The sequence below is a fragment of the Polistes dominula genome, unplaced genomic scaffold, assembly GCF_049000335.1.
Source record: "Polistes dominula isolate Pdom_NZ unplaced genomic scaffold, Pdom_raw_medaka contig_77, whole genome shotgun sequence".
NCBI lineage: Eukaryota > Metazoa > Arthropoda > Insecta > Hymenoptera > Vespidae > Polistes > Polistes dominula.
The window spans coordinates 5,056,297-5,074,783 of NW_028301152.1; the positions used below are offsets into that span (position 1 = coordinate 5,056,297).

At 27.5% G+C, this 18,487-nt stretch overlaps 1 protein-coding gene across 3 annotated transcripts; it reads left to right on the top strand.

The window, feature by feature from the left end:
• The first annotated feature begins 3,582 nt into the window (after positions 1–3,582).
• Positions 3,583–18,487, top strand: LOC107064344 (trehalose transporter 1-like protein). 3 transcript variants are annotated; one of them, XM_015316969.2, is made up of 10 exons: positions 3,583–4,057; positions 7,262–7,447; positions 12,142–12,527; positions 13,728–13,857; positions 14,207–14,342; positions 14,726–15,182; positions 15,275–15,524; positions 15,863–16,069; positions 16,441–16,633; positions 16,798–18,487. In XM_015316969.2, the coding sequence occupies exons 3-10, from the start codon at positions 12,493–12,495 to the stop codon at positions 17,046–17,048; spliced, it is 1,659 nt and encodes a 552-aa protein (XP_015172455.1). In that variant the 5' UTR covers positions 3,583–4,057; positions 7,262–7,447; positions 12,142–12,492; the 3' UTR covers positions 17,049–18,487. The 3 variants fall into 3 exon arrangements, with proteins under 3 accessions (XP_015172455.1, XP_015172454.1, XP_015172456.1); XM_015316968.2 differs by having other exon boundaries at positions 12,142–12,523; XM_015316970.2 differs by lacking the exon at positions 12,142–12,527.

Consider the following 18,487-nt stretch of genomic DNA (forward strand, 5'->3'; position numbering starts at 1 on the left):
CTGATCAAAACAGCGCGAAATTTCAAATGTAGATTATATAACTACAAAATATGTCCAAAAAAGCATATTTACATTTCACTCCTAGCTATTTTAGTATTAACGAATGACGTCCACAATATTAACAATTTTTTATTAAATTATAATGTATTATATAATAATACTTAATAATGTTGATGACAATACAGGTTGTTGATAGGATTATAGATATTTATAATTATGTTCGTTTTTTTATTTTTCCTTTTACGGGTTCAAGGTACTTCTCTATTAACACCTTCTCGCACTTATTCAATACTACCAGAGACATCTTGAATAATTATGTTATTATTATTTTTTTTAATGATAAAAATTTTATTTAATACAATGAGACTTGTATTAAATATAAATTTGTAATGAATATGAATCTAGTATCCAGTGATGCCTTATTAAAACAGCTCGTGGTTAAAGTTAGTAATTAATTTTGTGCTAAAAACAAATTTCGAAATTCTTTTAGCTTAAATTTCTTAAGCATTTTGGTTATAGTCTTTTCATAATTTATGATATTATAAACCATAATATTTCCACTAAAAGGTGCAAACTTATCTGAATGAAAATTAACAAGATACTGGATAGAACGACGAGTTGCAGTTAAATTCTCATTACGTTCTCTAAACTTAATATCTATAGGTTTTTGTTTATGAAAAATGTTAAAGAATGTAATGGATTTAAAAGAGTTATGCATATATTTAAAAATAGGAAAAAATATGATCATTTATATTTATCGTTATGTTAAAACGATCGTGAAAAAATTACCAAACAAAAAAATGGCATGAGAAAAATTGTGAGTAGAAGGTGAAGGAGATAAATATTTAGTGTTAAGGAAATTTTCAAGATACAAATTCGTTTTTATACGTCCAAGTGACCGATGTTGTTGATGCGATTTAATAGACGCTTATCGTCAACGCGAGTCGGGTTAAGTGAGTAATTGAACCCGAGAAATGATTGTAAATTAAGATCACTCTGACAATGAGAACTCTGGTAGCGTGATCGCACTTTCGAGAAAAGTCAAAACAATTTGTTAAAAAACAAAATGTTTATAAGAAGACATAATAATAATGAAGAAGGAAAAAAAAATACGATAAGAAAAAAATTTATAAATATTTTATAACACTTATCGCAGTGGTTCCAAAACTTTTTTGTCCTATTGCCCCTTTTCCAGAAAAAATATTACTTATTGTCCCCATAAAAATTAATTTTTTTGTTTTCCTTGTTTTCTTTTCTTAGTAACTCAAAAAAGAAAATTCATCGAACTCTCTCCCTCCCTCCAAATGCTCCTGTGGCCATCATCGCCCCCCCCCTGAATGGTTTCATCGCCCACTTTGGAAACCATTGACTTATCGAATAAAATATAAAGAAGATTAACTAAGATAATCGTAAAATTTTACTCGGAAAGTAAATATGGTCTATGAAAATATCTGAGTATTAATCCGCGTTAATAAAACTGCAGATATAGTGTAAATCATCTTTCTTCCATGTTTATTTTTATATTTTTTATGATATATATCTTTAATACAAAAATGAGGAATAAAATGTTTATTGCAAATTATTAAAAAGAATCAAACGATATAAATATATCAGTAATTTTATTACTATATATCGCTATCAACAGCTTACGAGGCAGTAATTTAAGCACCATCAGCACAAAAAATAACTAAAAAGATAAGAAGAGAAGAAAAATGGCATATTTATATTAAATTAAAGGAAAAATACCTTATAATATAACATTTGTTGATGAGCGATAAACTATGAAAGATCAAATTCAATAATTTAAATAATACGATTCATATTCGCTATGTTCTATTTAATCGATAGTTAAATAGCATTTACCTGTATATTGGTTATATCGATCGAATATCTCATGTCAGTATATATGATGCTTACGCGAGTGAATTTAATAATAGCATCGAAATACATTATATATCTATAATCATAATTAATATTTATTGATAAGCTTGAAATTTTAATTATCATTGAAAAAAATTTATAATAGAACTAAATGTTATTAAAGTTTTTACATTTAAATATACTGAAGAGGATTCTAGTTTTTTAAATGTATGCATTTTTTTTTTAAAACCAACGATTAATATCTTAAAGTAGAAAAAAAACAGTAATAAGACCGTGACTATTTTAACTTTCTTTTATAATAAAAAAATTGTACGTAATAAAAACAAAAATACTAGAAATGATAAAATTTCAAGGTGAAAAGATAAAAGAGAGGAAGATTTCCACTTATCGACTTAAAGATTTTTAATAAAATTATATAATTTTAAAGGAAAATTAATCAAACTATTTCATAACGAATAATCAATGACTCATAAAATCAATTTAGCAATCACAATAATCGCATGACTTTGGAATAAGATAAAACATAAAAAGATACATCATAAAATTCAAAAAACAAAAAGCAATTAAATATTTTATTTGTTGTTAGAGTAACTACAAATAAATGATTAATTCTAATATTTATCTCTCTACAATATCTTATTTTTGAAGATACCAACAAAAAATGATTAAATCCAAAATTATAGATACGAACAAAAATTTTGTTTTTCTAAATAAATAAATAATTATATAGAGCGTTACCTCGCGATATTTGTTAATTCGTGAAATGACTAGCTAAACCGTGAAATAACTATACTCGCTTGCCTAAATATGAAAGAAGGTGTAATTGCAAAAGAATCGTATCATCATTCGAATGTTAGTGTCTTTGGATACAATCGGTCTTCTTTCATATGTTACCTCTTCAAATTGTCGAAAATAAGAAAATTCTTCTTGGAAGATTAATTTGTTTATATATTTTTAATAAGAACATTAAACGGTCGATAGGTTCTATATTGTTAAAGTATGTTTCTAGCTGAATAATAAGTTTTCAAGATAATATCATCAGGAAATAAGGAAATTTTAATTTTTCAGATATGTACATGTAAGTGGATGCTTGTTAAATATAACATTTGATCAATGAAATAAGCATATTTATAGTACGATCATTAAAATGTTTATATACAAATTTTCTTAAGATACTTAGTTATTTCGTGTAATACTGATTTTTCATAAATTAACTGAATTATACACTTTTTAACAGTAACATATAAATATCTATTAATCCAACTTGAGTACTCTATTTTATGAAAAAAAAAAAACGAATAAAAGAAAAATCAACTAATTTCAAATCATCAAATTTTTTACCTTGACATTTGAAAAAAAAAAAAAACAAAAAAGAAAAAGGAAACAAATCTTAATAAAAGATATATAAATTTAGACGGGCCAAGAAAAATAAACTAGAAATAAGATAAAGTTTGTTTTTCGATGATATTCCAATGTCACGTTTAGCATAATATATATTTTTTCGATGGCGATGTGTGGGTAGAGAACGAGATAGATGCCACCCTTTAATTGGCAATAGGACGAAGAAAGAATGAAGAAAGAATTGTGTATGATGCGAGTTTGAGTCCACTAGAAATCTTCGAAACGGCGCTGCCGTTCCCGATTTTGCGACCGCAGCGTGGCGCGGTGCGGCACGATTAACGGTGTGTAAAGAAGCGCCGACAAGCCGGATGGCAGTCGAGTCTCGACCGCGGTGCGTTCTACTTCGCAAGGATCATTTTGCGTGTTTTTCAACTCTTTCCATTGTTCGCACACATTCTTACTAACTACTTTTTACATCAGGTCATTCTTCTATATACCTACACGCATATTACTACGAACTTATATACTACAAACGTATTACTACACACACGCTTACGCTTTTACGCGTGCGCACACACGCGTGCGCATAACATACATACACATTCTTATATAGATTCATACCTACCTAAACACCAAAGAAATTCTCCGGTTTCGCCCTTCCCGACTATTCTCCTCACCGATTATCCCCCCATACTCTCTAGCCGCCCTGCATATTCCTGTTTCTATTGGAACATCGGACAGAAAAGAACGAATCATTCTCGAAACGGATCGAACTGTGATCAGCACGAACGAAGCGGTCTAAAGAAAAATAGAGAAAGAGGAAATAATAACAAAGGTGAGTTTCTTCTTCCAGTCTCTTATTCCAAATAAACTTCTGCGCATCCTTTCGTTGGTTTTATGAGAAATCCATTGTTGTATTCTGCTATACTCTGATTGAGACTCCTACAAACATTATTCTGGCATATTACGTATGTAATTTTTAATCAACAATTAATGTTATCGAAAAATATTGATATTTATTTTGATTATTTTTTTATTTTCTTTTTTTCTTTTTCGTTCACTCTACATATAAAAAGTTATTCAAAGTACTACTACGTAGTACTTGGTACGTGTCTTTAAACAACTTCTTTCAAAAAATTTTAAATTACCTAATAATAAAGATTACATTATTTAACACGACTTTTTTATCCTTCAGAATACAAGGAAAGAATACTGAAGTAAAAGAATATAAATGTTATTGTCTCTTTTTTAAAAATATCAACTTAGGTATTTTAGCTTAAATATTTTTTTTTTATGTACACAATGGAATTATTATCGAAATAGATTTATATTCTGATCATGACTTATAAAGAAGTAGTAATTTATCGAGCGATAATGTAATTTTATTTCCCGATCTATAATCGAATTGTAAGTGTACCTGGAAAGTTACGTATACATATAACGTTATAGTCTATGTTAGTCGGCCATTTTTTCTTTGATCGAACTAATTATAAGTATACCAAGGAATGGATTAAATTGTTCTTACAAAATTTATTAAATGAAGGTTACGTGGTATATTGTTATGTAATATACGTGCAGAAAGAAAAAAACATTCTCTTTACATGTTAACTTGGATTTATTTTTAAATATTAAAGAAATCCTTTAACGCGGAAATATTAAATGTTGTAATTAATTCAGTGCTTCTTTAACAAATTTAGTTTTTATTCATTGAGTGATCGTATATCTATTATTCTTCGATGGCAATAACCAAAATCCTTGACATAAAAAAGAAGCCAATTTTTATGCAATGAATTTAACACCAAGAAAATCCTTGGATCGAACAAATTATTTCTATGAATTAAATTAATCGTTTTTGAAATGTACATCGAATGAACAGTACGAGGTATTTTATTATCTAAAAAATACTTATTGTTAGTGGAAAATAAGGATAATTTTCTTTACATATTAATTTAAATTTATTGTTAAATAGAAATATAGAAATTATATATAAATAGAAATTTGATTGAATGAAGTATTCCAACGAATAGATTTAATTGTTTTTGAAAATTTCATCGAATAAACATCGCGCGTTATTACGTTATTTAAAAAATATTTAGCAATCATTTTGTGAATGATTAATTACTGTTATTTAAAATATATTACAAATCCTAAAGGTAAATAAAACCAAAAAATCTTACAATATCATTTTAAACTTAACGTCGGAAGCATATATAAGATAACATATCTTAAAATATTTTTATTTCCTTTTTCTTTTTTTACTATTGATATACATGATAAAAATTATATTGAATTGCATCATTTTATCTTTTTTCGACTCTCATGTTAATCATTAATAACTCTTCAAGAAGATTATCGAGCTTACGATTTATCGATTGAGTATGATCGCGGACGATGGGAATTATTTTAAAATCCAGACGAATAATTATAAAAATCGATTACTCTGATATCTATCGATTTGATAATTTTTTCATGTATATCAGTGTTATCGTACGTGTTAAACTGTTTAACAACGCGATACAGAAATGTGAATCACGTGCCTTAAGTTGTACATGTATATAATACATTTCATTCTCTTTCGTAACATGGACAAATTATGTACGAATTACACACCGTTCGTCAAATTTTTATACAAAAGATCTCGACTTTTCCGGCCGTTAAAATAAATTACACTGTAACTTCAATTGCATGCCAAATAAATTATGATATACACGGAAATTCGATCTATTTTCTTACATTATACTTTCTTACTGGATGTTAGAATCGACATTATGAGGTAGAGGAAATATTGCTAGACTGCTCCAGAATTTAATCGTTAGAAGGGAATTTCTAACTTACAATTACATTGGCATATAGGCAGCATTGAAAAGACTGAATAGGTAAAACGACAAGTTTTATGCTACATATTCATTTTAATAAACGCTATGTAGCTTTCAAGTCATAATAATCTAAGGAATAAATATAAAATCTGCTTTGTTTAAACATTAATTACCTTCTTTATTTTTTTTACTTATTTTAAATTTATTTATTTTTACGAATTTGGTTCAAATACAGTAAGATTTAACCGAAGTCTTGTTTAATCAGATTCTCGATTATCTGTTGTTTTATATTTTTTGATAATTTTTTTAATAAATTTGTACTTAAATTCTATTGCAAAAATGAATTGATAACATAAATTCTTGTCATTTGTTCATATTGAGTATACTCATCAATTACAGTTAATTGATTAACAAACATTCAAGTTGAGTCGAGATGTACAATAGGACTTTGATTTATTCACGTCATTACCCCCTTTCTTCCTATATTACACTTGTTCATTAAAATACTAATATATTTTACTGACAGTTATATTTTACAAAGCGTTCTTAAAGTCAATATACCGAACTGAAATTATTAAGTTCATAATTTTTTAACAATATTATCTAGTAGATGTAATAATTAATTCGGTGCCTTTTAAACAAATTTAGCATTTATTTATAAAGTAATCATGCATCTGTTATTTTTTAAAATTATGTTATTTCTAATATTCTTCATTATTTTTTATGACTTTAGTCCATCTTGCATCGAATTCCTTGACGTAAAACATATGGTGATTTTAATGCAATGTCATATAATTTTAATGGGGAAATATTATTATATTTTTCATTTATTTCTTTATAAAACATTTTAATATCAACCTTATTCTTTTAGATCAGAACACTTAAAGTGTTTCCTTATTATTTTCTACTGTTACAATATACAATATTTTATATAAAGATAAAAATATATATATAATTTTTGTTACAAACACTTTTGCATTTCGAACCTGAAATAGTATTAGAAATAATTAGAAATTAGAAATAATAATATTTTTATTTCAAGACTTTGTTTTCCTTCAAATTAAACAGAGAAAGCAAAAGAAAGTTGTTCATTTAGCACTCATCCCGATATTTTCCAAGTTGAAAGTTTTCCATAAAATTATTTTTCACGGCCAATAAATAACATCATTTTTCTTTCTTTTTTTTTAGTTAATTTATAATTATAATAAATATGATTGTTTCAGTGAATAAAATGGTCTTGGCAGAAGGCATATTCCGTTCATAAGGATTTATTATATATTGTACTCTACTATATAGTAGAGTAACTTACTTCTACACGTGTAATTCTAGAAGGAGGCTATTCGTGAACAAGTTATTCATTAGCAAATTAATTTCCTAAAAAGGACAAACATGGATCCATACTCATTAAGGTAAGTGTAACGAAGAACATATAAGTATGATTAATGTTTGTTTGTACACAACTTTTATTTAAATTAAAAAAAATAGATATGAAAACACAAATGAAATGGACAATTAAAATAACTGATAATTTTCTTTTAATTGATATTTCGGTTTTATTTTTTTTTCTTTAATAAAATTGTAATTTTATATTTGCAAAAAATGTATATTTACATAAGCATTTATCTTACATTTCTCATCTAACAATTAACACTTAGTATTGAAGTTTGTGACAACATTTGACATAATAGTTAGTGATAACTCTTGTGATAAAAACATTCAAATAAACGAGTCATCTAAATACTTTAAAAGCTCTCATTGTACATCCCGAGACATTTTAATAGATTTTAAGAGATATCGAACAGCCAAGAAAATAAACATGTCAAATATTTTATTCCTTGATCGTATTGAAAAAAATACTCATTTCGATTTTCGATCACGCAATAGGATGTACATATAACAGTATTTTTTTCGAAAGCATGTCCTTGTCCTATTACAATGTGATATTTGCAAAAGATTCGACGACTACTTATAAATAAACCTGACAGGAATTACTAAACTTTTATAGTTCAGTCTTATTTAGGAATTATTTATCGATATCGATATTTTTCTTATATTTAAATAGATTTTTTTGTTCAAATATGGCGTACAAATATTTTTTTGTATAATCATAATTCGGTAATCGATACAAGATTTTTGTTTAACAATTATCGATTCTAGTTTAAAATATTATAATAAATTGAGTATCCTAAAAGATTGTTCATTTATTGTTAGTTTGTATGTTATTGTAGTTTTTATTCAATGGTAAATATTCGTTGGTTTCAAGTTATGTAAGTCTCTTTATAGTCAAGAATAAAATTGTAAGGATTATATAAAATTAACATATAACCTTTAAATAACTATCTTTAATTTCTAAATTAAATATAAATGTATAAACCGTCCGAAAAAGTAGTATCGTTTAATACTAAGCATTTATAAAAAGAACAACAATCAAAATAATTTTTCATGTAAACATACGTGCATCTCAGTAAACTTTTTTATCAGTATATTTATGTGCAATGATCACGTCTATTGCATTCTTTATTTATTCGCTTTTTTTTCCTTAAAAAAAAATCCTTTCTTTTTTTTATTGAATTTTTCCGAATATCATTATTATCTCTGTTGCAAGTTAAATTTATTTTGTCATCCTTTCTTTTCTCATTCCTTTCTTTTTTATCTTATACTTATTTATTATGATAATGGATATGAATCACGTTAGCGATAAATTAATTATCTGATACGACCGATAAAAATATAATATTATTTTACTGATAATCTTATCTGATATTTTATATAACTAATATATATACACATTTGTATACATCATTAATTTTACCTATGTATACATAAATATTAACTTTAGCTAATATATCAATATAGTTTTATAGTCATGTTGCATTATGATATTGTCGAAAGAAAAGGAAGTAAACAGATTTGCTTACATAAGTCGGATTCTTCCCACACTAATCAGTCATTCAAATATATATATATATATGCATGTGTTTCTCGATTCTTGAGTAACTGATGTGAGTATTATATTTACTTATTCGCTTACTTTCATTGAACAAAGAAAACAGTAAAAATGTACAGTTGACTGGAATCAATAATCTTCAGAATTTTTCAAAATTATTTACATAATTGGATTAAAATTAATATATCAATGTGACATAAATAGCTATATTTTAAAATATAGTAATTGAAAGTAACTATGCGGAAGAAAACAAACAGATATATCGTTGTGAAATTTCTTAAATTATTATTTAGTTGTTATAACAGTATTAATTTTGGAAATATTTTTAAATTTGGAGACTCTTGTATTAATTTATTTTAAACAAAATAAATATAAATATTAACACACACACACACATATATATATTTTGGAGTGTAAATATGTTCTGATGACATATATCTATTTATTTATATTTTCTCGTGTAATTCTATTATTTCGTTTATTTCTCGAATGCATGTGTATTTTTTAATAGACTATGCATTAACGCATTAATAATAAATATCTAATAATTGTATATTGTTTTCCATTAATTATTTAACACAAAAGAAACGAGTAAGATGTAATATTTAAAGAAATTCAATATTTAATAGTATTGAGCGTGAATTATATTCATCTTTTTTAAATAAATAATATAGGAAAATCATAGTGAGATTTCTATGTATATAATTTAATATAATTTTTAATCACGCACATACACACACACACACACATATATACAGAGGTTAAAATAATAAAACGAACACAAAGATAATATGCTTCGAATAATATTGAATACTGCAAGAAACCGATTATAATTTTTTTTATCCTCTATACTACTTCAAATTCAAAATATCTATGACGTAACGTCGTGCTCGTTAGTCATTTCGAAACGTAAGCATAAGTAATTCCGAGATATGTTGGATATATTATACAATATTATTTTACGAAATGATTAAAATATGGCAAACTATCCACCTTCCAAAAAAAGAACTTCATAAAGAAACATGTTCTCTTAAATAACAGAATTTTTATTATTTAATAAATATGATTTCTTTTGTATGATCAATTTGAAGACATTGTTTGTATAAATGAATTTTATGAATGAATTTTCTTTTTCATTTTTTTATCTCATTAGTACGAATAATAATATATTATATTTGTTTTTACCTGATCATATTTTTTATTTTTTACTATTGGAGTGTCATTTATGTATAAATGATTAGATAATCGAAGTCTACCTAATGACTACTACTAATGACTTTTGTTGTTGTTTTAAACATTCTTCTATTTTTATAACTTGATAACTTGAAGTAATGAAAATAATATTTGTTAACCTCTTGATAATTATTAACAAAATATTTTCGTGTAACACATGTGTCTTCTAATAAAGTATTATTTATTTGCATAAAATATATAATAAATAAAAAATATATATGTATATATGAATACTTAAAACTATTAAATAAATAAGTCGATGATGGTATCAAAGAGGATAAGCATAAATCGTTGATTATAATCAACACTCCATCATACATATGTATAATATGTTTGATTGTATGACTTAAAGTCTATGATCATATGGAAAAAAAAGATTACTAAAATATGTCAAATCATTTTCTACATATTCGAGATACTAAATATAGTACGCTTGACTAGCATGAAAAAGAGTATACAAAAAAAATTAGAAGCACAAAACAGGAAATTAGATATTTAAAAAGGAGCACTTTTTTTTCATTTTAACGAAGAGTGGTGAGTTCATCGCTCGTGATTAATGGTTACGTCAATATTCAACAAAAGTTAAATTTGATAGTAGAGTTTAGGTTGAGTCAAAAATTCTTAAATTATTTTAAAGATTCGAAAAATTGATAAGCCTTATGTTTTTTTACATTGTAAGCTATTTAATAATTCAAGCGTCGAAACTTTAGACCCACTCTATATACCACGCGAAGAACTATAACTATAATTACTTTTTTGTTTATATAGAACAAACGAATGAATATTGCACGTTCAAAGATATTAGTCCGAATGATGTATTACACTTTATACTACATACTTCTTTAACGTTCTACACGGACAGACAAAGTAAGCATCGAGAACGTTGAAACGTTAGCGGATCGTAGAGAAACGTGAAATGTCAACGGTACGAGTCAGCTTGTACACCTCTGATCAAAAGTTTGAAGCATTCTGTACAGTAGTTACAAGAATGAATTAGAAACAATTTTTTATTGTAACTTCTAACTTCTTTTTCAATGTTTAACCGTTTGAGTACCAGAGATTTAAAAAAAAAACACGATCGTAAAATGGCAAACAGCTGCGCAATATAGTTTTCTGAATAAAACGCGAAAAGACAAAGTGGCGCGATAGAGCTTCTTTTAATCTACTTTAAGAGAGAAAGAACTCATCTAATTTGCGTATAATGTAAAAAAATAATTTATCTAATATGTTTTGATAAAAAGTACCAATAATAAACATGCGTTTAAAGAGTTGAGCGCTTTTTGTCAGATTATGAGTGCATCGTTAGTTGTTCGTATCATTCAAAAGAACAGGGATTTTTCGACATGAAATTTGAAAAATGCGAAACCGTCGCGTGGAACTCAAACGGTTAACTATCTTAAATAAAATAAAATTAAATAAAATTTTTGAATATACTGAAAATAATATACTTATTTATTAATAGATTCTGAAATTGATTTTGCACATTTAAATGTTTATTATTTCAATTGAAACGTATTTTAATTTTGAATTTTTTAAATTTCTTTTCGAATTAATCACTTGATAAAAACATAACCCAAAAATACATTTTCGATGCTTTATTATTATAGTAAGTTAAATAAGATTTATAAAATATAGATCAAAATTTATTTAACAATAGTGAAATTTGTTACACGCGTTTAAAATATCTTTGCATGACCTAATAACTATTTTGAATATTTCAAATATTTGCAAACACAAATACACACACAAAACAACAAATATTTAATATTAATTTAAATGAATTTTAACAATTATTAAACGATTTCATATTTTGAAATTGATTGAATATTAAAATTATTTCAAACTTTTTACCTATTTAAATACTTTCTTACTCACACTGTCTCTCTCTATTTTTGTTTCCATTTCCATTTTTCAAAAAATTAGTTATAACCTTCGCTCGAATCAGAAACATTAACAAACCAATAAGAAAGAGTAAGAGTAAAAATAGTGAAGCACGGAAACGCCAAAATCAGCGTCAGAAGAACCTTGGCAAAAGAATAAAAATAGATTTTCTCTGACGAAAAGAAGGATGATGGGTGGTGGTGGTGGTGGTGATGATGATGGCAGCGTTGATCACTAAAAGATGCAAGATATCAGGGTGTCGTGAAACTGCTATCGGGGCTGTCTATAGTATGAATCCTATAAGTAATATGGCTGTCCATGGATGAGAAAGGAAGATAATAACAGTGCGATTGCGACTCTCAATGCGAAAAAGAGAGAGTGTGGATTATATCAATGAATGCTACGGAATGGCGTGCGACAATATGTAGGTAGTACCCCTTTTCTTAATGACAACAAAAAATGAAAAAAAAAAAATAAATAAGCAAAACATATGAAACCAGCATGACTGAGCATTTATCCATAATTGTTCAGAATCTCATAACATTGTAGTAGTATTTGTGGATTGTCCTGAATGCACTGTCGGTACAATCAAATAATAGATAATAAACAAGTACATGTTACTTTATGTATGTAGCAAGTAATTCACGATCGTATAAATGTTTCATCGTTATTTCATCATCACCATTATCACCATAGTAGATCGTTATCTTTATCGTCGTCGTTGTCGTCATCGTCATCGTAATCAAACGAAAACGCGCTGTCTAGCCAACATTGACTGATTTAGTCGATTCATCGACTTACTTTCACACGCGTTTTGCAAGCCGTTAATTGCTACAGGATGAGCGTGAGAAAAGATAATCCTTCGAAATACTTGAGCTGGTGTAATCCTTTTAAAAGATGTACTTCTTCATATGAAACTAGTTAAATGGAAATAATAATTGCCTTGAGCTTTATGATATTTATTGTTATGTGTATTTATGTATACAGATATACATATATGTATTATACATGCGTTCTCGAATCGAATAGACTCGAATATGAGGTTGTAAAGAACAGATGCCAAGTCGTCCATTAATGTCACTTGTTAGTTACGAAAGGCAATCGTTTGAAAACAATCGATTTGACTTTGTAACTTGACATAGAATCAGCCTAGGATATGGAAATAATAGTTAAATTCATTAATTGTAATGAATCGTTGGATTTTAAATTCTAAGATTCTCTTATACTTTGATCAACAGATCTGAACTTAAAGAATTACTTGTTTAACACGTTTTAACAGATAGTAGTATTTTATAAGATTCAATCCACGTAACTGATATAAATAGTTTAAAGAATCTTCTTTAACTAGCATAAGGAACATTAGAATTTTTCACGCTCATAATACAAATTCATTAGAACTAGTAGAACATTTATCGTTAAGTATTTATGTAATTAGGAACACATTGACATTTCTAGTAATATATGTAGCACAAACTAGAGAGCAATTTTTTTCAAAGCGAATGCAATTCCATACCACATAGATAATACCTGCTTGTTTCCGAAGAATCACAGTAATAAATAATTCTCAAGAATGTGGCTTTGAAAGATATAAAAAAAAAAAAAATAGAAAAAAAATAATATTCTTACAGTGTCGAACGCGAAGCATCGAAGAACATCGAGGAAAATGAAAGAGAATGTTTCAAAGATGCAATCGTATCCTGTCGGAGTCTCAATAAGAATTTCGTCGAATCGACGAATCTTAAAAATGCTTTCCGCGAGGTAAATACATATAAACATATATAAATGAATTACCTAAATTTAAATAGGAAGAATTGAGAGAAAATTTATTTGTTGAATTAATTTTTAAAAAGAGTACCAACATTATTTTTACACCTATAATATTAATAAATAATTACAAGTTATAACATTGAATTTTATAAGACAAATTTTTCTATCCTTTTACTTATATTTCTCTGTACAAGAAGTATTATAGTAGTGCAACTATAAATTTCAATAAAAATCATTCAAATATTCCTATTTAAATGATGCATCCGGTATACAAAATATCGTGAATGTAAGATCATGGACAATATCGTATCGTTATTAAATAAACTTCTGATCGATTTAGATCTCGGCATGCATCATCTCAGCAACTTTCCACATAGCATTGGGTCTCAGTATGGCGTACTCGGCAATTCTCGTACCACACCTTGAGGCTAAAGACGCGGAAATACCAGCAACGAAGAAGGAGACTGCTTGGATAGGTAAGAGACTCTAAATCGAAGGTTAAAGTACAAACTAGAAAAAAGAAAATAAAAAAGAACATTGATATATTGAAAAGATTAAAATAAAAAAAAAACGTGATAAGAGAGAACTGGGTGAAGGTGAGAGGGGTGATGGAGAAGAAATAAGACGTTAAGTAGTCGAGTCGAGCCTATTTAGTAACGTCTTATTGCGGATTAAATTAGAGCTCCGACAGTGTGACGACTGACCTGTTGCTTCTGCTTTTTTATATCGAGAAGTAATAACGTTCCGGATATTCCCCTTGAGCCACTCGCTAGCTAAACATTCTAACAAAAGCAGCAAATAAAAGTCTATTGAGAATCTATCGAAGAAACTTATCCCATTTTTGTTTAATTTGTTACAGCTAGCGTGGTGGTATTATGCGTACCGGTCGGTGCCACTTTAAGTGGTTTTTTAATGGAAATGATTGGAAGGTTAAAAACATTGCAAATCGGTGCTATTCCTTGTATTATAGGCTGGGCTTTGATAGCTTCCTCGTCGAATTTATCAATGCTTCTAGTCGGTAGACTATTAACAGGGATCTCTTCAGCAATGGGTAGCTCACCTGCGATAGTTTATATAACAGAAGTAGCGAGGCCAGAATTAAGAGGCTCGATGATATCTTTCGGACCAACTCTTGCTTCCTTCGGTATGCTTCTAGCATATTTGAAAGGTGCTTATTTACATTGGCGTCTAGTCGCTTGGCTGAGCATCATTTACGCGGTTGTTCCAATCATTTTAATTCAATTCTTTGTCCCGGAATCACCGGTTTGGCTCGTTTCAAGGGGACGAGTCGATGATGCGAGAAAATCTTTAGAATGGTAAGAAAGAAAAACGATCAATATAGATAATAACCATAACTATGATATTTCATGAAGTTTAATTAAAACCTCTCATTATCCTTAAAATTCAGGTTGTACAAATCCGATGAGAAACAAGGTACCGTCTCGCTCGCAGAAGCACAGTTCGCAATGATCATGAAAGAAAATGAAATCAAATTGAGCGAACAACGAAGAAGTAAACACGGAAACGCTTTTACTAAATTACGTAGTTTTCTTAAACCTACCGGATGGAAGCCCATGACTATACTATTTTTGTTCTTCTTGTTCCAACAGTTTTCAGGAATTTATATTACCCTCTTTTATGCTGTCACATGGTTTCAGGTAAGTTGAACTGAGAATTAAAAAAAAATTTCTTGTTCATCTGAATCTAAATAAAACGAACTATAAGAAAATCTTGAAAATATCGGATTTATTATGTAAAATGTTCCGAAAAGAGACGCATTATTTATTTCAAAAAAAATTTATTAGTCAAAATATTGTACCAACTAAAGTATTAAGTAAATATTGTTAACAAATTAGTTAAATCCTCTATTAAATTACATTCAACATTAATATGGCATAATTCTCCAACATTATTAATATAAGATTTAACGGTAATTTTTTTAGAAATATACTATAAAATAGAAAGGTTATCATTAATACACTACATTAAACTCTAGGATGTTGGTGCTGGTGTAGATGAATATCTATCTTCGATCCTGGTAGGCCTAACGCGGTTTTTGTGCTCTATGGTAAATACTTGGCTTCTTCGACGATTCAAAAGAAGACCTTTGTGTATAATTTCTTCGTTGGGAATGGCACTGTGTATGACTATCTCCGGTTATTTCACTTTACGTATTCATGAGGGTGATCGAAGCGGTTATTGGGTGAGTCCTTTTTTTATAAAGTTATTTAATAATATTTCTAAGTCATTATCGTGAGATAGATTTATCCAAATTTATTACATATTTACGTTAATGTTTACTATTAAATTAGTTAATAAATAATGTCGGAATTTTATTAATAATAAAAGAAGTTGTAATTAGAGTATATATTATGAAAAATTAAATATATATTTTAATTCTTATTTCTATGAAAACTATGGTACTATTTTGTTGCTACATCAAATTATTATAAAATCCGCGGAATACAGTTTAAAAATTACTGATATATATTATTGGAATTTGTAACGAACGATGCTTGTATTGTACATATTTAAAATATCTAATATCACTTATTAAGCCGAACTATATTTCAGGTACCAATCGTATGTCTTTTACTTTACGTCTGCACGTCTATGGTTGGTATGTTGACTATACCCTGGACCATGACCGCCGAATTATTCCCAACAGAGATTCGAGGAATCGCTCATTCCATTAGTTACTCCATGGCCAATTTACTTATGTTTGCTGCACTTCAAAGTTACCGAAGTCTCCAAGACTTTTTAGGAGGTATGATAATTTTTTATTTTAACATAAAAATATTTATCCGATTTTTTTTCTTCATTTGTTTTTTCAAAAAACAATTTTTTTTCCTAAAAACTGGATGAATAAATGTGACAATTTAATAAAATAACTAATTCGCGACGGATTCAAAAAGTAACAAATGTTTCTAGGTTCTTATGCCGGTCAATGGTTCTTCGCGGCTGTTTCCTTGGCATCTACGTTTTTCGTTTTATTGATGCTACCTGAGACACATGGTAAAAAATTGTCGGAGATCGAAGAATATTTCCACAATCATTTTCTAGCAATTAGTTTTACTAATTCGAAATCAAAGAAGAAACGTAGACAGAATAGATCATCACAACGAAATACGAACATGGCTGCGAGTGAACCGCTCAATCCAAAAACTGTACCGAATGTTTAATTTTAGTTCATTTCTTCGTACTTTCAATTAATCGTAATGATTTATTATACTTATTATTTTATCTTCAAATCATAAATATTTAGATATGTGTTTAGGTATGTAGGTATGTATGTATGTATAGATATAAGCACATACTTACGTATCTCACATGTAGGTATACAAACTGTATAATAATAACAATAGAAATTCAGGAAGATAACCGAGATTTATATTTGCCATTTTTATAAATTACGAACAAGAAACATCTAACATGTACTTAGAAAAAAGTGTTACAATTCAGTTAAATGCGATTAGAACGTAATAGTTTATTTCTATTACTTTCTATTAGTTTTATTTTTATTACTTTATATATGGAAGTTGAAAAAGAGTTGAAAAAGAGTTTAAAAACCGACAAACAGGATATATATATCATATATATCATTATATATAATAATAATAATTATTATTATTATCTTAAAAATCGAATAATCAGTTAATCAAATTTCGCGCAATCAATTTCAAAGATAACCACGAAAAATTATGATGAAATGTATATGTTGACATGATATTATCAATTTAGTTCAACAATGACAAGAATAGCCCATAGAAACATGAAAAAGTATACAAATACAGAAAGTGGGGGATGATTTAATATGTGTGTGTATGAAATCAAGAAAAAAGATAAAAAAACAGTATTAAAAAAAAAAGAAATGCTACGTAATTATTAATTTTTGTAATAAATATGATAAAGAGGGAAAGAGAAGTCATGAATTTTGGAAAAATTTATACGATATAAATAACTTTGTGAACAGTGCCTTAATTCGTATCTAAAATATTTTTTAATGAAATGATATAATATTACTCATTGATCTGATTTATGTATTCTTTCTTTTTATTAACTTCTGAAGACTACAAACCCCTTGCCCTACAACATCACGTAAAACTTTGTAATAAAGATAATGGACCAAATATTAATATCATGGGTGAAAGGCACGCTACGTCGATCAGGTCAAACATAAACAACACATTCCAGACTCGTGATTTGTTGCTATGATTTATGTTAACATGTCATAAGACGTTTGCAATTGTCACAACCTCAAATGCCTATCCGAAATGGCTCAACTTATGACGTGAACTTATTAATGATTATGGCATGTATCATTGGAATTCAAATCATAGGGCAAGAGGCTAAATAATGTTAAATATATAATAAAACACATGTGACGTATTATGATATGTTATGAATAATATTACTTGATATCTCAAGTTATACTTTTTTTCTTCTTTTTTTATTCGAGTACGAATGAAACGTATGCAAGTATGTTTGTATATATAGATATACATATGTAAAACATTACATATTCTTTTTGTTTAAATAATGAATGCAATCATTATTAGTATAGTGATGAAGAGCCAAGTTTTTAAGAGAATAAGAAAATAAATATATAATTAAAAAAGAA